The following is a 26,047-nucleotide window of genomic DNA, read 5'->3' on the forward strand; positions in this document are numbered from 1 at the left end:
TCACTGGAATAAACTTCCCCTTCCACGTTAAGCGGTCACCTTCGCTCACTAGTTTCCGCTCCGCACTCAAAACTCACACTTCTTGTTACCCCTTGCTCACCCCCACGACCCGCCCCCCCTTAATCTCCCCCTCATGAGCACCACCACCGTTACTGGCCCCTCTTCATATTCCCTTTACACGACTATCACTCATTCCCCATTCATTCAATCCATTCATCGTCATTTATTGTCATCATTTTCACTAAGGCGCTTTATAAATCCCATTAAGATAAGATAAACACAAAAGTTTTAATCCACCTGCGTATTGGCTTTCCCAGACATATACTACCCAGCTGAAACTGGTTAATCCGTTTTTTTATATATATAAAAAAAGAAAAATTATCTAAATTTTTCACCTGGGACTCAATTTCAAAGGGCCCTGTCAACTCCTGCACTGCACACGCCAAATTGGTAATTTATAGGCCCACCAAAGGCAAGAGGTAATTCGTAAGAGAAACACAAAGAGGGCAAGGGATATCCCCCGCGCTCGGTGACGCCGCAAAAACGAGGCCGCTATTAAACCGCCGTAGAATGAGCGTAGGACGAGCGGGTTCTTAATGCACACAATTTATTCCCCCGGCAATACGCAACAAGTCAAGTCGCTTCGTTTTACTTTAACAACCGAATACTTCCGCCCTCGCGTTCTCGAGGCAGCGACAAATTAAACCCATCGGTCTTTTTATGTTGTTGCTATTGCTTTAGTCCTTCGCAACTTTTGCACAGCCGCGCCCAGGAATTCACTCTCACGGCATCGTCGGGGCACTTTTAAACGAAGCGCGGTTGCTGCGCACGCACGCACGCAAGCGACTAAATCGTGAAGGAATAACAAAATAATAATTTCCCACATTATTGGCGCCACGAACTGCAAAGCGGAGCCGAACAAAGGCTGTGGCGTGTGAGCACGTTGCTTTCATAACCTCTGCAAAGTGATACGAATTCGTGAGGGAAAATTTTTGTTTTATGCAGATGTCCGAGAATTTTATTAAAAGCTATTAGATATCCAGCAGGGTATGTTAATGTGGGCATTGCTGTCATTCACGTTATATAAGGTTGCATAATAAGCCAGCATTTTCAGTTGCAATTTGTGCTGGGAAAGTTTTTTGTGGAGAGAGGATGAATCTGATTAACACAGAGGAAGAAGATTACAAGTCATGATCTAGAGGATGGGCTAAGATAAACTGTTTAACACGGAGTAGGCTTTTGTGACCAATATTATCCACAATAAAGGTTTCTGTTGGGTTAGATGGCGTAAATATAAATGTGTCGTTAAACACCACCACCACCCGAAACAACCAATTCGTAGGGTTCGTCAGGTAAAGAAACACGCTAATTTATTACTAGTTCATCACACTGGCTGTGTGTTGGAGAGTAAACCCACTACAACATTTACAATTCGAGTACCGTGACATTTCTCCGGTAATTACTACAATAACAACAACCAGCATCATAAGGCGACAGCCAGAATTATGGAGAAATCCTACTTCTGTTTCGGTATTAAATATCCATTGGATGACGATTAATTCGTAGTTTTGATTGTTTTAAATGCAATAGAACGTAGTAGTAATAATAACAATAATACTATTTAAATAATAACATTTATTACAGTTCCTTAAATCCACGGCTTGATGAAGGCATCTCCGTGCCCCATTGGTCACGGGAAACAGTTTGGCCATACTTCACCGTGCAGGTCATGCGAGTTTAAGGGGAGGCCCAAGACAGGTTCAGGCATCGCTCCCTCACGGATGTCAGCCATGACCAGGCCGCTGGTTTGTATCGTGCGGTGCACTCACCACTGCCGCACCACCACTCCGGCAACATAGCACTTAAAAGTCAATAATGCTTTAATGTCGAAACATTCTCTATTATCTATGAACAAGACTTATTGGAAGCCCAATATGGGTGGTGGTGGTGTTTAATGACACATTTATATTTTACGCGATCTAACCCAAAAAAACCCACCCCGTCTATTCTATTATGGCTTCAGCGAAACTACTTCTCCGCTTCTTACCGGGTATGAAGTTCCCCTGCACCACTTCCTTGTAGGCCCACCAGTCCTCCTGGGCCCTCTGCGAGCCATAGTGGGCTGCAACAACAACAACAACGGGGGAGTCGCATCACCGTCGATGTTGTTTCCATTCCGTGTGATGTTTACAGCTGCGGCATGAGAGTGCCACAGGCCACATGGGTTACCTCATCCTGTGACTGCATCTCAAAGTACAGGCAAGTGCAGCGAGATAAGTTAAGGGTCACTTCCCTATGTTTTCCTTGAATGTGTTTCCATTAATGGTTAATTTCATTTAATGAGGCATGTTGCACGAGCATTCGCCGTTCATTTTGATTGACTGTATTTTATTCGTACGGTGCTTATTGCTATTATGGTTTTAAAAGTAAGAAAACAATCGGTTAGACGAATAATCGCATGAAAACTCAATTCCCCTATCGCAATGTCATGGAGCCCATAGCGGAATCCAGTGCGCCGGTGAGCACGCGCGAACGTTCAAACCGCATGACGCTCAGCCTGGTATGCGCCAACACAAAGACAAAGACCCCCCACGTAGCCTTAACAGACTGTTGGGGCAAGTGCTGTTAGCGAGCAGCACCTATGAAGGCCGGATCGGCACACGGAGGGGGTAACTGAAACTACGTAGGCCGCCTTTGTCTCCCCAGTGGTCATGTTTACACATTGCACGAGGATTCATGAACGAATCTTTGTTGATAGCCAGTGGGCTTGAAAAGTACCTTCGTCTTAGAGAAATCAATTTTGTGTGAGCCAAGGTATTGGTTCTACCGTGTTTCAGATCTGGCTTATGCTCACGAACACGGTCCGAGACATGTTGCTTAGTTTCCCCAATGTAACTACTGCCGGAGACACATATTAGTTTGTAGACGCCGGGGTATTGCATGTCAGGGATCACATCCTTCATAGATGGGATCAGATCACGAATTTTATGTACTGTGTTAAATCGAACCTGGATCTTGTTTTTGCTCATGATTTTGGAAATATTTTTAGTGACCCCTGCTATGTATGGCAAGGTGATGGTTTTGATTGGGTCCTCAGATGGTTCTTTCCCAACGGTTGGGGTGATAGCTTTACGGATTGTGTGGTCTGAATATCCATTCATCTTGAGAGCTTGGTGTACGTGTTCCAGTTCACTGGCTAGGTGATGACGGTCGGAAATCTATCCTAACGGTTAAAGTAATTTTGATTTCTTTCAATTTCGATAGATTCTCTAATTCGTCTTGGCCAGTAGTAGCTAGTTTTGCACAAAATGTCAACATTATCAAAATGAATTGAGTGTCCTTGTTGGAACGTATGTTCTGCTATTGCTGACAGTTGTATTTGGGAGAATTTAATATTCTCTGAATGTTATTTTAGTCTCGTGCTGATCATTCGTCCTGTTTGCCCAACATAGCATTTACCACACGTGCAGTTAATCATGTACACACCTTCTGTTGATAGCTTCGGTAATACATATTTTGTACCAGATATTAATTTCTGTATTTTATGTACCGTGCCAAATCTGACTCAGATGTTTTGTTTTTCCAAACATCTGGCCAATTTATCAGTTACTCCCGCAATGTACGATATTTTTATTATTTGAATTACTTGGGCAGTTTCAATGCTCTTGTTATTTGATTTGATTTTGGTATTCAATGCCCTGTTGATTCGTACATCATTGTAACCGTTCATTTGCATTGCTTCTTTAACATGTCGAATTTCACTTCCAGACTGTCACCATCTGACACCTTCTTAGCTCAATGAATGAACGTCTTGATAAGAGCAGATTTCTGTACGGAGATGGTGGGGCTCGCATAATGGACATGCACAATATACGTTGCCTCAGTAATCCTCCCCCCCCCCACATTGTGCAAGAGCGCAGAAGCGTGGTCAACACATCTACGCCTCTATATAAAGAACGAAACAGTAAGACTTCTCCACAAATCTGGATGTCGCCTGATGAAGTTAGTTGTAATTACTGGCGAAACGTCGTACTCAGATTGTAAATGTTGTGGCTTGGCTCTCCAACACACCGGTGTGCTGTACTCGTGACGAATTGGCATGTTTTGTTTACGTGACAACCCTTACTAGTTGACTGTCGGGTGGTTGTGAGTTTTAACGACATATTTATATATGGATATTAGTCGCAAAAGCCTTCGTGATAAACCAAAAAAATATTATGTTCGCGAATGCAACATTTTAGGCAGCAAAAATGTTGGAAGTTTGGATGAGATCGCGGCACGAGACGTGTGTGCAAACGCGGCTTTACATGCCGTGCTCACGGGCATCAAGCGAGTTTTGACAAATGAGCGTTTGTACCTGGGAGTTTTGGTGTTTCATTTCATTTTTCCTTTTTTTTTCAAATTAAATCGCAAACACATCAGATGGGTGGCGCGTGGGTTGTCTTTTTTAATCTCTCTTCTCTAACCGAGCCCTCGTGGTTTCGCTTTACAAAACAAAACCGTGAACGTTGGGGAAGTTGTAGAATGGACGGCTGCATCGGCTGGCGTAGGACGAGTAGAGTTCCAAAAATGGGACCTTTTTTTGCAAGTATCAAAGTAGGAATAAATAAGAATAGGTTTTACCCTTACTGGTAATAAAGCAGGAGTTGTATTAAGATGTTCAAATACCAAATAGAAACCTTTAGCAAGGAATCAAGTCTGCATTAACCACACACAGTACTTGAGTAATAACCCACGTGTAGCGCCTGGACATGAGCTGATTTTTGATCAATTAATCTCCTCAGTGGGCGCCCTCTCGGATTCGTTCTAGTCCTTGGCTGCCACCCTGTCACGATTCTTGACCATCGTCATCATACATGGCAGTGTTCAGTGAATAAGTGGCTCCGTGTACACAATACAAACATCCCCGTATAGCCTGGAACAAACTATTGGCGCGAGCGCTATTAGCAAGCACCGATGAAGTAGACGACAGGAGTGGGTGGGCAACACCACGCCCGGCCGCCTTTGTCTCCCCAGTGCTAATGTTTACACACCACACCAGGTACTTATTTGAGGCTGAGTTGACCTAGGGGAAGCCCATGACCGGTTTATATAATTGTCACTGGTGATGGCTGTGAGCGGGAATCGAACTCGGGTCATTAGGTTTGTAGTGCGGTATGTTAACCGCTACACTACCGTGTACATAAACAAAGCTACAAAAACAAAGATGCTACGTATAGCCTTAACAGATTGTTGGCGCAAGCACCTATGAAGGCCGGAACGGTACACGAGCTGGTGGGTGGCCAGCACCACGCCCGATCGCCTTTGTCTCCCCAGTGGCGATATTGACACACCACACCAGGTACTAATTTGAGGCTGAGTCGACCTAGGGGAGGCCCAGGACCGATTCAGATATTCGTCACTGGTGTTGGCCGTGAGCAGGAATCGAACCCGCGTTGCCAGGTTCGTAGCGCAGCATGACGCTAACCGCTAGACTACCGCTCCCCACGCCGACACACAGACGCACGCCCGTCTGCTCCACTGAGACCTTTTACATCTTGAGCTACGGTGCCAGGCACAGCACCACAACACCTCGTGCTTACAGACACAACAACAACAAACAATACTTACATTATTTAATTCAGTGCACACTGTCTAGGATATAGGGCAACGTTAGTGGTAACGATGGTGGCATCCATCCTTCCTTGTGGAAGAGATACAGTGAGGGAAAAAAGTATTTGATCCCCTGCTGATTTTGTACGTTTGCCCACTGACAAAGAAATGATCAGTCTATAATTTTAATGGTAGGTTTATTGGAACAGTGAGAGACAGAATAACAACTACAAAATCCAGAAAAGCGCATGTCTTCTTCTTCTTTAGTGCTGCCTAACGGCGTGTGCGACTTCACGATGATATTGGTCCCGGTCTAGCACGGCGTGTAGAGTTTGTGCTGTTGTTAATTGTAGCCATGTTTTGATGTTACTGAGCCATGTCGTTTTTGGCCGTCCTGGTCGTTTTTTCCCTTCGATTTTTCCTTCCAGGATTAGCTTTAATAGCTGGTATTTGTGGTCGTTTCGGGCAATGTGGCCTAGGTAGTAACACTTCCTGCTAATGATGGTCTTCAGCAGTTGCCTGTCAGTGCCCATATCTTGCAGAACTTGTGTATTGGTGGTTTTGGCTGTCCATGGGATTTTCAGCATTCTTCGATACAGCCACATCTCGAAAGCTTCGAGCCTTTTTGTTGCTGTTATTGTCAGTGTCCACGTCTCAACTCCGTACAGCAAAATTGACCAGATGTAGCATTTCAGTGTGCGCAGTTTCAGTGATGTACTCAAGTTGCGGTCTGCAAGGAGTGTTTTCCATTTAATAAATGCTTGCCTTGCTTGTTCAATTCTGCTCTTGATTTCGACTTCATGGTTCAACTGATCGTCAATGATTACACCAAGGTATTTAAATCGGTGTACTTGTTCCAATTTTTCGCTACCAAGCTTGATTGTTATTTCGCTTGTAGTTCGGCTGACCTTCATAACCTTTGTTTTCTTTTTATTAATTCGTAAGCCCCATATTTGACTCTCTGTGGCAACCTCGTCCAAGATTTGTTGTAGGTCTTGTTCCGAATCGGCCAGCAGTGCAGTGTCGTCGGCATACCTGATGTTGTTGATGTATTGTCCATTGACTTTAATACCAATGTTTTTATCTGCTAGTGTTCGATCAAAAATCTGCTCCGAGTAGATATTGAAAAGACTGGGTGAAAGTGGGCAGCCTTGTCGTACACCTTTTTGTATTGGTGTTGGGTCTGTCAATTCGTTGTCATATCGGAGTTGGGCTGTTTGCTTCCAATAAAGAGCAATGATGAAGTTGATGTCGTTTTTATCTAGTCCCAGTTGTTTTAATAGAGCTGCTAGTCGGTCGTGGTCGACTGAGTCAAAGGCTTTCTCGTAATCTATGAAGCAGATGTACACTTCTTTCTGATGTTCGTAGCATCGCTGTAGTAGTATCTGTAGACAGAAGATTGCTTCTCTTGTGCCTAGTCCTTTGCAGAAGCCAAACTGTGTGTTCTTCAATGCATTTTCGCATGTGGAGCGTATGCGCTGTTGGATCACCTTCAGGAAGACTTTCAGCACGTGGCTCATCAAGCTTATCAGTCTGTAGTCCTCGCATTTCCGGCTTGTTGCTTTCTTTGGTATGGCCACAAAGATGGATTGTAGCCAGTCGGATGGAATTTTATTGCCATTGTATATTTGATTGTACCAATTAGTCAGTTGTCGTATGTTGTTACTGTCTAATAGTTTGAGCAATTCTACATGGATTGTGTCGGGCCCGCACGCTTTGCCTGACTTAGCTGTTTTGATTGCATGTTCTACTTCTGATGTTAAAATGTGTAGAGCGTCTTTCGACATCTGTTGGTCTTTTTCTGCAGGTGTTCTCATGGCGCCATAGAGCTTGTGTATATAGTTTGTCCAGGTGTCCATTTTTTCTTGTTTATTTAGGATTGGTTGGTTGTTGTCCGCATACAAGGTAGCTGTTGGGGCTGGTCTGTAGATGTTACCAGCTTCTTTGAGCTTCTTGTGCAGAGTAAAATTGTCATATTTTTTAATTAGTTCTTCAATCTCGGCGCATTGTTCTTCCATCCACTTTTCTTTTGCCTGTCGGATTGCTTCTCTGATCTTCTGTTGCATTTGTTTGTACTTCTCCAAGTTGTTGTTTTTGTACATTCTTCGTTGGCTCATTAGATCGAGAATACAATGTGTCATCCATCGTTGTTTCTTTTTCGGTGGCTGATGTCCCAGCATGACTTCTGTTGTTTCTGTGATGCATTGTTTGAACGAGCGCCAGTACTCCTGAACATCTGCTGTTTCTGTTGTTATTGAGCGGATGCTATCGTTGAGATGTTGCTGTACTTGTCTTTTATCGGCGCTGTTCTTCAGTTTCTCCAGGTCTGCTCGTCTCGTCTTTGTACATTGTATTGATCGCAATTTGAGTCTTATTGTAGCTGTTACTGGGTTATGATCTGACGATATATCGGCTCCAGGGTAGGTTTTTGCTGTAATCACACTGGACTTAAACCTGATGTTAATTAGGATATAATCGATTTGGTTCCTGACGATGTTGTTGTCGGAGTCTTGCGGCGAGGTCCACGTGTACAGTCGTCGAGGTGGTAATTGGAACCACGTGTTAGCAATACTGAAACGTTCTTCTTGCCAGAATTGAACCAGTCTGTCGCCTCGTTCATTCCTTGTTCCTAGTCCGTGTTCTCCGACAATGTTCTGCATTCGACCGTGGCCAACCTTGGCATTGAAATCGCCGAGGATTATAGTGATGTCTTGCTTCTTCAGCGGCTTCAGCGTGTTGGTTAGTTGCTCATAGAACGATTCGATTTCATGATCTTGTTTATCTGCTGTTGGAGCATAAACCTGTAGAATGTTCACGTTGACTTTGTTGCCTGCTAATTGTAGTAGTGCTATTCGTTCTGATACTGGGGTAAAGTTGTTGACTTTATTCGCTAATTTCTTGTGTACTATAAAGGCGACACCGTATGTTTGTTTGGCGTTTTCTTCTCCTCCGGAGCAGAAGATGTGGTGTTCGCTCGATATAAACTTTTTTGTTCCAGGCCATTTAGTTTCGCTTAGACCGATTATGTTGATTTTAAGTCGATCCATTTCTTGTATGACATTGGCTAGTTTTCCTGCTTGAAGTAAACTTCTAACGTTCCAAGTTGCTACTTTGAAAGGGTTCTTTGACACAAGCTCGGAGATTCTTAGCACCCCTGTCCTATTTAAAGGACGCCGATACTCAGGGCCTTTGTTGATTTTGCTTGTCATCATTGAAGTTTTCAAGGGAGCAATAATCCAAGTAGTTTCCCGTTGCTTTCTTGGATCACCATTTATTTGAAAAGGTCATGTGGGGACCTTTCGAAACGGGTTTTGTCTGACGTCTCCACTGAAGTCTTCCCGCCTTGGGTGACCCTTCTGAGAGCACTAGGCTCTCGACGGTATAGCGATCAGCTTCTCAGACGTACACAAACTCTCTCGCCGCGTTAAGGCACCGTTTCTCGAGAGAATTGATTTGCATTTTAATGAGGGAAATAAGTATTTGACCCCCTCTCAATCAGAAAGATTTCTGGCTCCCAGGTGTCTTTTATACAGGTAACGAGCTGAGATTAGGAGCACACTCTTAAAGGGAGTGCTCCTAATCTCAGCTTGTTACCTGTGTAGGGGTGTTACGGGAGGGCAAACAAACACACAAGGGGTGTTTGCGCCCGCACGCCTAAGGAGGCCTACATCCACGTCCACAACGGTTAGCCCTGGGGGGCTGTGGTGGCGCTGTGATCCCCCACAGCCCCACCCCTCGGGGAGGAATTGCTATATAAAGGCGGTGAGCCGGTGGGCTCAGGGCAGAGTATCGAAGCTTAACCAGCAAAGATCGAAGGCCAGCAGAATAGGCCCTGGGACTTCCCTGGCTCGCTGTCCTTCTAAGGACCGACCAGGGCAAGCTAGTGGCGCGGCCCTAAGTGCCCAGAGCTCTCCAAGGATGTCAGGGACAAGATTGTATACTTACACAAGGCTGGAATGGGCTACAAGACCATCGCCAAGCAGCTTAGTGAGATGGTGACAACAGTTGGTGCGATTATTCGCAAATGGAAGAAACACAAAAGAACTGTCAATCTCCCTCGGCCTGGGGCTCCATGCAAGATCTCACCTCGTGGAGTTGCAATGATCATGATAACGGTGAGGAATCACCCCAGAACTACACGGGATGATCTTGTCAATGATCTCAAGGCAGCTGGGACCATAGTCAACAAGAAAACAGTTGTTAACACACTACGCCGTGAAGGACTGAAATTCTGCAGCGCCCGCAAGGTCCCCCTGCTCAAGAAAGCACATATACATGCCCGTATGAACTTTGCCAATGAACATCTGAATGATTCAGAGGACAACTGGGTGAAAGTGTTGTGGTCAGATGAAACTAAAATGGAGCTCTTTGGCATCAACTCAACACGCCGTGTTTGGAGGAGGAGGAATGCTGCCTATGACCCCAAGAACACCATCCCCCACCGTCAAACATGGAGATGGAAACATTATGCTTTGGGGGTGTTTTTCTGCTAAGGGGACAGGACAACTTCACCGTATCAAAGGGACGATGGACGGGGCCATGTACCGTCAAATTTTGGGTGAGAACCTCCTTCCCTCAGCCAGGGCATTGAAAATGGGTTCATCTTCTTGGTTCTTTCGGTAAAGTCACGTAGAAGGGAAGTAATAAAATAAAAAAAATAAAACATAATAAAATTATTCTCACGACGTTTCGGCCACAATGCAAGCAGCCGTCCTCAGGTGAAAACCAGGTCCGTCGAGGCGACAGAGTCTGAATGAAACAGCACACGAGCTTGGAGCATAAATATAAGCTGGGCGCCTTGACAAAGGAATTTGCATATCAATAGGAATTTAGCATATTTATGGGAAATGCAGGAATGTGATTAGTACTACATATGCATGTGCATTATGCAGGATTAACAGCATCAAAGGGAGCTGCAGTTGCTGCTGCTGCAGTTGCTGCTGCTGCAGTTGCTGCTGCTGCAGTTGCTGCTGCTGCTGCAGTTTCTGCTGCTGCTGCAGTTTCTGCTGCTGCTGCAGTTGCTGCTGCTGCTGCTGCAGTTGCTGCTGCTGCTGCAGTTGCTGCTGCTGCAGTTGCTGCTGCTGCTGCAGTTGCTGCTGCTGCAGTTGCTGCTGCTGCTGCAGTTGCTGCTGCTGCTGCAGTTGCTGCTATATTTTAATATAACACTATGTATTATTCTACCCACCCTAATGTGTATCACACTGCTATATATTTACTATACAATTACGACACCTGAGGACGGCTGCTTGCGTTGTGGCCGAAACGTCGTGAGAATAATTTTATTATGTTTTATTTTTATTATTTTATTACTTCCCTTCTACGTGACTTTACCGAAAGAACCAAGAAGATGAATCCCTGCAGTCACGAAAGCTTTAAATCAAAATGAAAATGGGTTGTGGATGGGTATTCCAGCATGACAATGACCCAAAACACACGGCCAAGGCAACAAAGGAGTGGTTCAAGAAGAAGCACATTCAGGTTCTGGAGTGGTCTCGCCAGTCTCCAGACCTTAATCCCATAGAAAATATGTGGAGGGAGCTAAAGGTTCGAGTTGCCAAACGTCAGCCTCGAAACCTTAATGACTTGGAGAAGATCTGCAAAGAGGAGTGGGACAAAATCCCTCCTGAGATGTGTGTAAACCTGGTGGCCAACTACAAGAAACGTCTGACCTCTGTGATTGCCAACAAGGGTTTTGCCACAAAGTACTAAGTCATGTTTTGCAGAGGGGTCAAATACTGATTTCCCTCATTAAAATGCAAATCAATTTATAACATTTTTGACATGCGTTTTTCTGGATTTTGTTGTTGTTATTCTCTCTCTCACTGTTCAAATAACCCTACCATTAAAATTATAGACTGATCATTTCTTTGTCAGTGGGCAAACGTACAAAATCAGCAGGGGATCAAATACTTTTTTCCCTCACTGTACATAGTAGGGGTCACCAAAAAGATTTACAAAATCATGAGCAAACACAGGATCCAGGTTCGATTCAACATAGTACATAAAATTCGTAATCTGATCCCATCTGTGAAAGATGTGATCCCTAACATGCAATACCCCGGTGTTTACAAACTAAGATGTGCCTGCGGCAGTAGTTACATTGGGGAAACTAAGCGACATGTCTCAGACCGTGTTCGTGAACACAAGGCGGATCTGAAACACTGTAGGACCAATACCTCGGCCGTGGCTTATCATTGTTTTAACGCCTTGGGCACACATAAAATAGATTTATCCTAGAAAAGGTACTCCCTAACATAGCCACTTTTCCCTTTTCTTCCATGTGGCGGTGGCTCTCGTTGTTTAATAGGCGGAATGTCTCACTGGCACGGCCACTGTTGCGGTGGTTATATTGCTTTAACATGCTGGTCTCTCATTTTGTTGCCCACGAGGTGGCATTGTGCCCGGTTCTCTGACACTGACATGCCAATCTTCTCATTAACACAGCCGCTGCTGAGGGAGCCATCTCACATTGACATGCTAATCTCTAATCTCTAGCAATACAATAGTCGCTTCTTCCTGACTCAGTAGTTCGCCTGCTGTATATATTCACCTGAAGACGATTGCTTATGTTGCCATCTAAACGTCGTGACTTTACCGAAAAACCCAAAAAGTAATGTTTTTAAGCACGAATTTTTAAGCCACTGGCAATGCAGTCCCAGCTGGTTTGCTATTTAAATTGACGTCATATGGTCTTTATTGTCTACTTCAAAGAAAAAATCATTTAGAAAAGTCCCTGCACGGATCACCGGGAATCGTTGGAATCTAAAGCACTCACTACTCTCTGGGCAGCGGAAAGCTAAATAAACTCGGCATTCAATCCTCATGAGTGCACGTGAGACGCTCTCGCACGTCATGTAATGATTAGATTGCGCGCGCGAGAACGTTCCACAAATGCCTCCTGCGTGAGTGGCGAGCGATATCCGAGTTGGTCCAGGGTGGTCCACCCACGGCGTTCGCCAACCCGCACTGGAAACACGGTCAAGTATCAGAATCAGTATTTATACTGCAGGAGGAATCCGATAAGCTTTAAAGCTATTTTCCACACATGTCCAGTAGGGGCAAAGGGTAAGAACGTTACAACAATAAACGATAACAAAACATGACAGCAGTGCTTGGCCAAGTGTGGTAAAGCAACTTCCGTGACTGACAACACCATGGGGGCAAACACCTTTCATCCAGTAGGAGATTAAACAAATGGCTCGGAACGATTAACACGATATGATTTTTAGAGATGAAAAATAAATTAGCCCCGAATCAATGGCAAACAGACCTGTACCGAAATATGGTGGAACGTTACGATATGAAAAACAATGAAAACATAAACATGATAAACATAAACACGATAAACATGGGAAAATATACACATCAATATATACTGCACTACCTGAGATAATTATTGGAGCGGAACTATCAGATTGTTTTAAGTAATTGACGACTACCCATTATCAGTTCCTATATATATAAAGAAGAACTGATAATGGATAGGGGTGTCACGGTGGCGAGATGTTAACTACCTCGCCTGGCATGCATGAGGTCGTGGGTTCAATCCCAATCCCAACCCTGATGCCTGCCATGGTCGCGTGGATTTTTCACTGGGTTTTCCCCTCCACATTTAAAATCAACAAAACGCGGTTCAAGGGTATTTGGCTGCTATACATTTCCACGTGGTGATAAGCCACTTCATTGGGCGATCATTTGTGGCCAGGTTGATTCTAAAAAAAGAGCAATATAGCTCAGCGGGCCTTACCTGATGCATTATTTTTTTTACTATATATCACTTGCTGGGAAAAGGCCCGAAGTGTCAAATGACCAGCAACTAACAGCACGAGTGAAGTCGTATAACAGATACGAGAGTCTATGTTTTTACGTATCCAGTGCACGTATCTGGCCATTAATATGCGAGGGATATATGCTGATATGTGCATTGCATGACCTAGATTTGCGATGTGATGCCGGAGCTCTGCTAGGTTCACGGTAGAATCACATTCTGCACGACAGTGCGAAAAAGGCAGAAACGTCGTCCCTGGTGTAATCTCCATTCAAATTAATGTATATTTTTTTACTTGGGGGAATCATCCCCCCTTTTCCATTGCAATGTGTGTTTGTGCTGTTGTTCAACCCCCTTTCATATCCTCCGTGGTGTGTACCCGAATCGCCTTGCACCTAATAAAATACACTTGGGACAATCGACCACAGAAGGATCGTAATTCTTCAAGTAATCATCCAGGGATGGAATCATAGGAACCGAATGATTCCGGCCGGATAAATGGCAGCTCTCACGGCATATTATGTCAAATCCCTGCGTTGTCAAATGGCGACGTCGTCTCTGCGTCACTCGCGCGATGCACACGACGCACCGCCAATTCATCCCAACAGTGTAAACGCGTTTTTTTGGTTTGTTTAGAAACACCGGTGTCTCTGCGAGGCCAGGCCTCCGGTTCTCATCGTGCCATTTGCAAGCGGTGGCCGGAAGGTATCCTGGAGCCTGCAGTGGCAGGAGCCTGATGGGGATGGTTTCGTTGTATTTGTGTTTCTCTCCCGGTGGTCGGGTGAATTTTTTTTCTCTGGGTTCTCTGATCTTTCCCTCCACATTTAGAAACATGCATTAAGATAATTTAGATTATTTTTGTCCCATGAATGTCCAAATGATGGGCCACTTTGTTGAGCTATAATATGTGGCCAGGTCGCTTCTCAAAAACAAGTTAATACCTCAGTGGGGTTTTGCACTACTATCGTGTTTTTGTACTGTTTGTTGTTGTAACGTTATTACCCCGTGCCCCTACTGAACATCTGTGAAAAAGAGCTTTATAGCTCATCGGATTCCTCTGGTATTCATAAATATTCAGATTCTGACCTCATCGTCTTGATTCGAACCCGGCTTTGACAACTCTTCCTCGGTACACTCACTCTGGTGTGTTTGCCACGTGTCTCCCTTCGTCAATCTGTTGTTTACTCAACGAACTTACGGTAACGATATTTATACACAGGAAAGCACGTCAGTGGCTCACAAAGTCATTGTTATTCCTCGACGTCTCCGCAACTTCGTATCCACGTTACACTATAATCACAGACGTTACACCTGCAAGTCACGAACACGGAGTTTCTTATTTTCACTGCATAGTCGCATTAAATTTGTCTCAGACATTCATTGTAAATAGAAAAAATCATAAAAGAAACGTGACTCTACCGGATAAACCAGAGAGTATGGATTCTTGCAGTCACGAAAGCTTCAAATCAAGACATTCATTGTAAAGTTGGCAAGTATTGTGTATCTCTTTAACTAAATGTAAATACCAGTATTTGATCATATATATAGTGGGACTTTACGACCCATATTCTACTATGTGCGTATAACTCGGCAAAAATATACTGAAATATTAATTCAAGCAGAGAATTTTACAAAAGAAATATGGAGACATGAAAGTCGGCATTTGCGATCTCTTGTGAATTCATGTCAAGGTCCGTGATGTGTGTATTGATGTATTACCTCGGAATGGGTGAGTTTTAGGGATTATATGCTTTCTCTCGCAGTAAAACAAATCTAAACACTCGGAGAAAACATTTTGCAAAATCCCATCACTCTGAGCCGATGGGATGAAGAGGAGGGGTTGAGGTATCAGCTCGGGATTTTCAATGAGAAAAATGGAGTGACAGGCTCACAACATAAACCTCACACATCAACATAGCCTCGCTCGTCCACACAGCTTCGCTCGTCCACACAGCCGCGCGCGTCCACACAGCCGCGCGCGTTCACACAGCCGCGCACGTCCACACAATGAGAATCAGAATATGTATTTTTACTGGAGAAATCCGATGAGCTATGAAGCTCTTTTTCATGGATGTCCAGTAGGGGCACGGGGTAAGAACGTTACAACAATAAACAGTACAAAAACACGATAGTAGTGCAAAACCCCACTGAGGTATTAACTTGTTTTTGAGAAGCGACCTGGCCACATATTATAGCTCAACAAAGTGGCCCATCATTTGGACATTCATGGGACAAAAATAATCTAAATGATCTTAATGCATGTTTCTAAATGTGGAGGGAAAAATCATAGAACCCAGAGAAAAAAAATTCACCCGACCACCGGGAGAGAGACACGTAAACTCCAAATGTACAGCAGGCGTCAGGGTCGGGATCGAACCACCGACCTCCTGCATACCAAGTGAGGAAGATAATATCACAACCACCGTGGTGCCCTGTGTGCACATCTAGTGCACACATGAATCAATCACACACGGGACAGATCGGTCCAAGGCTTGAGACCCATTAAAGCCCTCATTAATGCGAGTAACCTATGCAAACACGAACATCACAGCTGCCGAGCAAAAGTCCACGATCCATGTGAAAAGACTCCACTTTTTGTTTGTGATGTACGCGATTGTTACCTCTTCAATCGTGAGATGATGATGCTGCTGCAATCGTTCCTCAATTCAAAAAGGGAGACAGACCTGCATTGAGTAATTACTGACCCATCGACCTCCCACTGCACGTATATAAACTATTCACAAAGCTCTGAGGGGAGAAGGATTATGGTTCACTTTTGAAACCAAACTAAGCACATGAGCAAAGCTGGATTTAGAAAAAGCTTTTCCACCGTAAGGACCACATACACAACGCTACCAAACGGGGCGGGCTACGTGGCCCAGCACTTGTTACAGACGTTCATGGTTCGAATCCAACAGCTACGGTGGCGTTGTTAACTACCTCGCCTGGTATGCAGGAGGTCGTAGGTTCTATCCCGACCCGACGCCTGTGGTCAAGTGGATTTCTCTCCGGGTTTTCCCGCCACATTTAGAAACATGATTTTAGATTATTTGGCCGCTATAAATTTCCAATTGATGATAAGCCACTTTCATTGAGTGACCATTTGTGATGGCCAGCTCACTTCTGAGAAAAGTGCTTCATGGCTCAGTGGGGCCTTACCTAGTTAAAATGTGTTTAGCTTAGTTTAATCCTGCACGTGTAGTAACAACCATATGACCTCCCATATATTGGTCGAACCGAAACTTATCTTTCCATTATTGCAGAACCCATCCTCTGTCCTTCAACTAAGGGTGGGTGGGATCATACAGCCCACACAACAGATGCCACCGCTCTCTTGGCACTCCACTGGGGTGTCCCCTCGTCCTTTGTCCTTTGCTTTGCCTGCAATTGAAGCCGAGTGTTGAGTGGCCCCTTTGCATCCCATTGGCGGACGGCACGTCGCAAAGAGGGTTCCTCTTACCTATAAACATCTGGCAGTTAATTGGTTCAAATAAACCTGGCTCTGCTGCCGAGACACGGAATGTCAAGACCTGTCCAGAGTTGGCTTGTAATTGAACCGATGCTTGTTAACATTTTGTGCTCCCAGAGGGCCGGGTGAGTTAAGGGATGTGTAAAATAAAAAAAAACTTTAACTATTTACACGGACGGACAAATATGCAAAGGAGGCATATTTTTTCCCTTTGAGGCTCCGAAATTATTTCAGAATCACCTCTCATCTTTACTCCAGACACTTCACAGACATGCTCAACACGTACACCAACCTAACCCAAAGCTTGAATGCAACACAGACATGTACACAATTAGGCCTGGGTGGCACATATATACATAGATGCATGTGTGCAGAAAACATATAATAGGTTTTACCCTTTCTGGCAATAAAACAAGAGGTGTTAAGATGTTAAAACACCAAATGGATACTAATTTGCAAGTAATCAAGTCTGCATTAACGACATGTACTTGTGGTGAACATGCAAACAGACATGCTTGGATAATACATGCATTGTCTTTGAAACTGATTGGCCTACATCAGAGGCAATCTTCTTTATGGCCTAGTCTCACCAGTGTCAGACCAGAGAACGCCACAAGGCGAACAGTACAAAGACAATGCACTATCAGAGCATTGAGAGATCGGGGTGAGCAGCTATAATATGGGACCTTTTTGTCAGTATCAAAGTATGAAAATTAGAATAGGTTTTACCCTTTCTGGCAATACACATGTTACATGATGTTCAAACACCAAATAGATACCTTTTGCAAGGCGTTATGTCTGCGTTAACCACACATGGCAAACATGCATCTTAACACCTGTTTTATTGCCAGAAAGAGTACAACCTATTCTTATTTTTCATACTTATGTAGTGTCTGTGTGCGCCTCTCCTGTTCGTTCTCTCTTCTGCTCAATGCTCGAGGCTTGTGTGCGTGCGGGTGGCGTGCGTCGCGCACACACAGTCGGAGATGAGGTGGTCGCAGGAGGCACCGTCCTCCTCTTTGATTGTTGTTGAGTTCATGCCACAACTCGGGCCCCCTCTCTCTCACGACCATGCTGCCTCACGACACGTCCCAGACACGACCCTGTCCGCGTTGCACCGACAGCATCGACCGGGACAGCCAACTACTCTCCAGCCGCACAATGATGGGGTGAAGGCGGCAGCGACGACAACGACAGCGACGACGAGTCCAATCCCAGAACCGGCAGCCTGGAGCTCTTGCTCTCCGCTGCTTATATTCCCCTCGGCATGGTTTGGCTCCGCCCTAGCCATGCCTCCCTTCTCGAACCCTCCAGAGGGTTCCAGGGGCTTCCCCACGAGGACTACCATGACCCTTGCCCCAATTCCTCAGCCCTGCCGGCACACCCGCATATATGCTCAGTGGCGTGTGCGCCAAGTGCCCACCTGCAGTTGCGGCTGCTGTACAATAGTAATTGCTATGTCACTACACTTAGATACTGGGAAAAAGGTCCCATGATAAAAAAAGAGAATAAAAAATAGGTGTGGTGAGTCCGAGCCGAGTGTGTGCCTTGCCATGAAAATGTCATGGTGCTTGGATTCAGTGGAGCAATGTTTTCTGGACAAGCACTGAAAGAGATACGGAAGGTTATCACGCGCACTGCTTAAGAGCATTTACATTTCAACAGCCCCAGTACATTCACACAAGAGGCGTGATCCCTTAAGGGTTCAGGGTGTTCACGTGTTAACAGACGATCTACTTGTCGGTCGTCCTTTGCTTCTCTTCAATTATCCCTGGCAAAGTGAAGCCTCTCCTCCTCTCTCTCGCTCAGGGGGAGAGGTTTCCAGGGCCCATCCGCCCACTCACAATGGAATTTAGCCACCCAGGAGGCCTCCCCTAGAGAGCGCTAAACCCTCCTCCTCCCTTCAGACTCAAGCGTGTTTTCACCTAAAGTTGTTTAATACCAAATAAATAATGACGACGTTTATAACGTGCCAGATTTTGCAGACAAATGTCGACAACTCAGGGGGCGGCCCGGAGTGAAGCTCAGGGCTGCTCGGAAGCCAGACCCAGACAGATGGAGAGGAGGCCTTTAGGTGTTTGTTGAAAGTCAGAGAGTGCATTCAATGTTGCGGATGTGCTAAGGGGATATAGAGAGTTCCACACGGAGAGGGCAACATCAGGAAACGGACGTGAGGCTGTAACAGTGTAGTGTATAGTATAGTCCTTTAGTGTAGTGTATAGTAGTGAATAGTGTAGTGCATAGTGTAGTGTATAGTAGTGTGTAGTAGTGTAGTGTATAGTGGTGTAGTGTATAGTGTAGTGTATAGCAGTGTAGTGTGTAGTAGTGGTGTATTGTAGTGTATAGTATTGTTGCATATATTGTAGTGTATAGCAGTGTATTGTATAGTAGTGTAGTGTATAGAATTGTAGTGTGTAGTAGTGTAATGTATAGTAGTGTAGTGTATAGTAGTGTATAGTAGTGTAGTGCATAATGTAGTGTAGTGTATAATGTAGTGTACAGTAGCGTAGTGTATAGTAGTGGTATATAGTGGTGTATAGTAATACAGTATCATGTAGTATATAGTGAAGTGAGGCTGTAACAGTTCGAGACTTCGGTGTCCAAAGCAGATGTTGAGTGACGCTGCTACTGTTGCTGCTGTGTAGGGTTTTACCGTGAGCCTTCAGTGTAAGGCGAGAGTAGTGAGGCGAGGTGCGGTGGTGGGGAACCTAGTGGTGATGGCGCGATGACAAAGTACTGAAAGAATGGACTTAAAAATACCTCTGCAACCTAACTCATTCGTAGGTTGAGGATTCCCGGAATTCATATATAAAACATATCTTGCTGCGAGTAACAATGAATGTCACCTTGTAGAAAGGCCCTCGCCATAGGAACATGGAATGTTCACCGTCTTGGCCCACCGACAACGCACGAGAAACATCCCACACTGCTTCGAACAGGAATGTACTTTGTTATTTTGAACTTGAATAAATAACCTCTTTACAGTACAGTAGTCGCACGCACGCAATATCCCCGCTGTATGGTTCAACCGCATGCACTGCGTTTTTGGTGTTGAGATTTCACAAGCGTGAACCGAATGGGTAATGAAAATGTGTTTATTTTTAGTTTCCTCGAAGTCATCTCCAAAAATCCATAAATGGCAAAACATATCACTTAAAAAGCATGCCGTACATAAAAATGGACACCCGGTGCCGTATATATTTGAACACATCTGGAGATGGGGGAAAAAAATTCCTGCTCTTCACTTCTCTACGCCCACTAACTCCTGCATGACCCCTTCGCATTTCACACCCCGGGTTGAGCAGGAATATTGCCCAGTTTTGACAGGTTTCTATTTTAATGTTTCCTTTGCAAGTGCTCGGGTCTCGGCGGCGAAGCAATCCATGAATTATTAATCCCGCGCGTGCAGCTGGCAATGCCCTGCCCTTGAAAAGAAGAGGTCGTGGGTGTTCTGACGAGTTACACCACCAACACTTATCGTCCCTTGCTAGGAGGAGGTCCTGATTCTACGACTTGCTCACGATGGGCGATTGTTGTTGTAGAGGAATATTCTTTTTATAAATTGCAAAATACACTATTTAATCAATTTGATGGAGTTTTAAAAACTAAAGTTAATTTGAGTGGGAGGCCAAAAATTCACTTTGTGAAAATCTAATTATTTACGTATGTGTCAGTTTGCTCGATGAAGCCTCTATGATCTTTATAACAATCCAATGAATCTATTTTTAAAAGTAGGCTTTCGCGACCAATATTATCCATAAAAGGTTTTGGGTTCGTTTGCTTAAATATAGACATTTTGTTAAACCTGCCAACACCCGACACATAAATTAGTAATGTTTGTCACGTAAACAAAACGTGCCAATTCTACGTTTTGTTTTGCCGGTAATTGCAACAACAACCAGTCTCATCAGGCGACAGCCAGAATTCTGGAAAAATCCTCCTCCAAAATTAGACGATTAAATCGTAGCCATGTTTGCTTTAAACGCAATAGAACGTAGTAGTAATAATAACAGAGGAATAACATTCAAGTAATATTATTTACGGTTCCTTGATGAAGGTCTCTACATCCCACATTGGCCACGGGAAATAGTTTAACCATACTTCAACGTGCAGGTCAGGCGAGTTGAAGGGGAGGCCCAAGACAGGTTCAGGCATCGCTTCCTCGCAGATGTCAGCCATGACCAGGCCGCTGGTTTGTATCGTGCGGTGCACTCACCGCTGCCGCACCACCACTCCGGCCACATAGCACTTAAAAGTCAATAAAACTTTCATGTTAACACATTATCTATGAACAAGACTTGTTAAATTATGTTGAGTAAGTAATATGTTACTACAAACTATGTCTAGGCAGATTAAGCAAACCGTGCGTACAATCGAAAACAAAATTTGTACGTGGTTACACAAATTTAACGCTTTCCCATTTCTTTTTGGCGTACTCCCAGCATCGAAAGGACGGCACCCATCTATGCGAGAGAAAATACTGCCGCGTGTACAGCACACTTTGTTGATTTTGAAGGTCACCTCTGAAGGTGGTTTTGTGTGTGTGTGCGTGCGCTACAAACAATCGCTGAATGAATTTGAGACACGCGGCGTGAAAGTTTTGAAAAATCCAATGCTCAGCTCACGCAGCTGCCGCAACAAAGCTACACGTGGTGGCGTCAAGATTGTGCAAGCCCGAGATGCTCGACCAGACGTCATCGTTGTCACGGCAAGGATTCCAAGGTGCCTCGCGCCGTGCCCGGCGTAATCCGCTCCGCCACACGATGCGGCTGTGTGGCAGAGCGCCATTTGCACGATGGACACCGTCCACTCTGGTAACATTACCACGGGGACAATCCGTTCGCAGGTGGGTGCGCACACACGCATGCACTGCATGTGGGCAGCGGCGAACAGGGAAAACTCTCCGCATAGAGAAAAATGATTTTAGGGGGGTGACAATAACCGTCGATGGAAATGCAAATCTCTCGAGCGGCTTGCGGTGATGGGGGCCAGGGGGTAGATTGTGGGCACGTGGGGGGGGGGGGGTGCCATCCATCTCACGGTCGCCTCTCCCCTTCACGTCTCTGCTCCGTGCCTCTGCCCTGACCCCTGATGGCCTCCTACCCCAATCTCCCATCACACCCCCACCCCCTTTCATTATGTAATGAGCGACTTGCGCCATACATCATGGAGAGGGTACTCTTCTTTATTTCATAATCGGGCACAGCACAAGCTAACGTTATCTTCTCCCTCTTCCGAGTTCACACTTTGGATATTAAAGTTGTTACAGACTACACACACGGTTGATCAGACAGCGGGGCTCCACCCGTCCACTACTGGCCTCGCCGCTGGCTGACGGCGTGCCGGTAAGGGCGGTGGAACTCCGCAGGAGATCCGCCACGTGGCCGAACAACGGAGAGATGACGGCGAGCAGCGACACAGTCCGGACCCAAGACTCCACACACTAACCCCGAGTCCTCATCCGCCTCCACTTATATTGCCGCAGGCGCGGCTAGGCTCCGCCTCCGGCCACGCCCTCTTGTGGAACTTTCTAGCCAGTTCTCGGAGTTTCTCGGCCAGCCCTGCCCTTCACCTTTGGCCCAGATACCTCTCCCTTGGAGATTGGATAATTTTTATAGTGGTGCCTGTACCCGTGCTTCCCTTTTCAACCATAAATGTCACTATCTCATTACATCTACACAAATGTACACACACGTCCTTTATAGTTTTTCAAATACACGCAATGCAGGCAATGGGTGTGTTAAGTCGAAATAAAGCTACAAGCTGGCAGACTCCATCCAATCAGAGACGTTGATTCTGTTGAAGTTATTTCGCACCGTACGTAGCCAACCGCTCTCATCGGTCCCACCCCCCCTTATTTAATCAATCCCTCATCCGCCTCCCCTCTCCCCCCGATTCATCCATCCACCCATCATCCATCCCTCCACTCCTTCTTCCCCCCTTATTCCACTCTCCCCCCCAATTCGGCCATCTTCCCTCCTAACTTCCTTCTTTCCTCGCTCCTGTAACGTTCTGACCCCGTGCCCCTATCTGGACATCTATCAAAAATAGCTTTATAGCTCATGGAATTTCTCCAGGATATTTTGCGCCAAACGTGGAGACGTCTTGCATCATACGTTTGCCGTACACCAGTGTGTCTCGAGCGATTTGTTTGATGCAAAGATCACGGGGTGGGGGGGGGGGTGGCGCCATTCCTTTTGAGGGTCGCGGTTCACTTCGAATGTCGACCGCCAACTTAAGTGAGCGCAATTTGCTGCTGGAGTTTTGCGCATCAAGATGGGGGGGGGGGGGGGCGACATGGTCGACAAAGTGACGGCCGTCTCCCTCAAACTGAGCTCTCGATCACTATGAGACGGGTCTCGTAGATGTGACGGTGACATTCCTGATGAACTTGAACCATCGGATCCCAAGAAGACGTCTTGGCATTGCATGTGGGCGCTGCGGTGGCTAGGAGATGTAAACTACCTCGCATAGTATACAGGAGGGCGTGGGTTCGATCTCGACCCTGATGCCTGTACATTTGGAGTTTGCGCGTTCTCTCTCCCTGTAGTCATGTAGATTTTCTCCGGGTTCTTTGGTTTTTCCCTCCACATTTCGAATCAACATGCGTTTTGGAGTATTTGGCTGCTATACATTTCCACGCGATAAGCCACTTTGTTGAGCTATCATTTGCGGGAGCCAGATCGCTTCTGAAAAATAGATAAATAGCCCAGTAGGGCTTTACCTAGTAAAATAAAACAAGTTTTAAATGTGGAAGGATTGAAGCCAATCCAATTCAGCTTGAAGTGATGCCCAGGCCTCAAGTTAACTCAAGCACACGTTCATACATACATTTAAAGTCGTAACAAACAGATCTCTCATTCCTCTCGCCACAGAAGTCAGGAAGGAAGCGAAAGCAGGTGGTTAAGTGGGAGCCATTGAAGGGGATCAGCGCCGGTATGGCATGGCTCTCACTCCGAATGGCAGTCGAATTGTTCTCAGAGAGAGAAAAAGAGAGAGTGCCAATTGTGAGGTATTGTCTACTCTATAAGGTGAGAGACGTGGGAGAGACGGCCGTCGAGTGGTTTGCAAATTTTGGGTGTACATCACGACGCTACGATACGGTGGCTCTTCTTGGACAAATGGTGTCGCCATGCAATGGCGTATCATGTTGGCTTTATGGCACACACACATGGAGCGCTATGATCATTCTTTAAAAAGAAACCTTTGGGGCAGTTGAATCAGTACCCAATTGCAAACTGGCTCTCACTAACAATCACTTGGAACTACAAAGCCGCCCCGGAATAGCTGTGCCCAAAATTTCTATCACGTAAGTCCAGCAAATCTGGCAAAACCATAATAATGCATCATCTCAACAGCACTCGGAGACCACTGAATGGCTGCATGCTACCTCTGTTACAAATACGCTCATTAAGTTGTCAACATTTGACAAAGACGTGGATATCTTTAGCTCCGAAATGTCAGGTACAGGATCACCGAGGCTCACCATGGAGGGAGGCTAGAGTCTGATCAAGGTCTTGCAGTGAAAACATTGCATGGGAGGCATCGCGTGAGGTGTAAACTTTACGATGATAAATGTTTACGAGCAAGATTTTCTTTTGAGAACGCGTCCTTCACCCCCAAACAACTTCTTTCCCCTCACTATCTACACCCGCCAACCCCCCTGACCGCAAAAACGCCGCCCCCTCATCGTCACCCGCCTACAACGCCGCTCTTCCCCTTCCCCACATAGTAAGGCCTCTCCCTCCATCACACTCACACGGGATCTGCCTGGGCATCGCTTTTATTGTTTTCGGCCGTGGGCACGCGCCCCCATCTCACGGTATTCCGTCAATGGTCGAACGAGTGCACAACGGGCAGCTCGGTTCATCGCGATCGCAATTTATTTTTGACGAAGCGTCCCATTACACCGAGGGGGCTTATCGTAGCACTTTGCACGGGATGAAGAGACTTCCATCGCACCTCGAGACACCCCCCTCCCCCCACAAGCGGAAACTGTCTCCCGTGCGGCTACAAGTCGACTCGTCGCCGAGCCCGCGCTGGCGGACGGGGATGTGACCCGCGAGCGAGTGATTGACGAGGTGAACCGAATTGTAATTTTGGCCAAATTATGAACCTTGACACTCGGCACGCGATAATGGGGCTCCTCATTTAGATTGACGGCAGGGGAAGTCTGGCGTCTGCTGTGAAGCGCACAGTAGTGTGTAAGTATTCTACGGTTAGTACACAACTGCATTCCAGTGGCTCCCTCGGTTAATGATATTAATTGGTTCCACAAAAAACATCGTTACTTGAAATGATCGCTAATCTATTGATAATACACATTTACCAGATTTAAAAAAAAATCCTGGTCAAGGCATCCTTCAGATTGAAAGCTTTACATTTGTCCTTCCGTTGAATAATCGTGTAAATGGTGGAGTGAAAAGTATTGTACAAGAAAAGTAAACAAATCACCCAAACACATACATATAAAACTAAACCATCCCCATCCAACCAATCATAGCCCACTGAGTTATTAACTTATTTTTCAGACGTGACCTGGCTACAAATTCTACCTCAACAAAGTGGTCCATCAATTAGACCTTTGTAGCACAAAAAATATCTAAATAGTCTAAACCAGGGGTCCTCAAACTTTTTAAACAGGGGGCCAGTTCACTGTCCCTCAGACCGTTGGAGGGCCGGACTATAGTTAAAAAGAACTATGAACAAATTTCTATGCACACTGCATATATCTTATTTTGAAGTGAAGAAACAAAACGGGAACAAATACAATATTTAAAATGAAGAACAAGTAAAGTTAAATCAACAAACTTGCCAGTATTTCAATGGGAACTATGAGCCTGCTTTTGGCTAATGAGATGGTCAATGCCCGATTCCATATTTGTCACTGCTAGTCGTAACAAGTGATGCAAGTGTGCATCTGTTAGTCTAGATCTGGTTGGAGATTTCAAATGTTTCATTCTGGAAAAAGTCTGTTCACAGACATAAGTGCTGCCAAAGATGGTTGCCATTTTGAGTGCATGGTTCCTGAGATGAGGATATGTCTCAGAGGGGAGAGATGCATAGAAATTATGAAGGCTGCTTGACTTGAATGCGTCTTTCAGAGAGTCACAATTGTGCAGTTCAGCCAGTTCCATATGGTAAATTGTATCCACATTTTCAATGTCAATACAAAATGGGTTACAGAAAAGCTGTATGTCCTGTTCATGGAGATGAAG

General features: G+C 45.3%; 1 protein-coding gene across 2 annotated transcripts in view; it reads right to left on the bottom strand.

Annotated features, from left to right (window-relative positions):
• LOC144934491 (carbonic anhydrase-related protein 10-like) overlaps nucleotides 1-26,047 on the bottom strand; it is a 429,201-nt gene that overhangs the window by 237,016 nt on the left and 166,138 nt on the right. Inside the window, exon 2 of one of the 2 annotated variants that reach the window (XM_078860310.1) lies at nucleotides 2,048-2,122. The exons of the other annotated variant lie outside the window; for it this stretch is intronic. Coding sequence (XP_078716436.1) covers nucleotides 2,048-2,122 — 75 coding nt within the window. The remainder of the gene's footprint in view (nucleotides 1-2,047; nucleotides 2,123-26,047) is intronic. 2 annotated transcript variants of the gene reach the window in all.

This window comes from Lampetra fluviatilis, chromosome 1 (genome assembly GCF_964198595.1).
Source record: "Lampetra fluviatilis chromosome 1, kcLamFluv1.1, whole genome shotgun sequence".
In the NCBI taxonomy this organism is placed as follows: Eukaryota; Metazoa; Chordata; class Hyperoartia; order Petromyzontiformes; family Petromyzontidae; genus Lampetra; species Lampetra fluviatilis.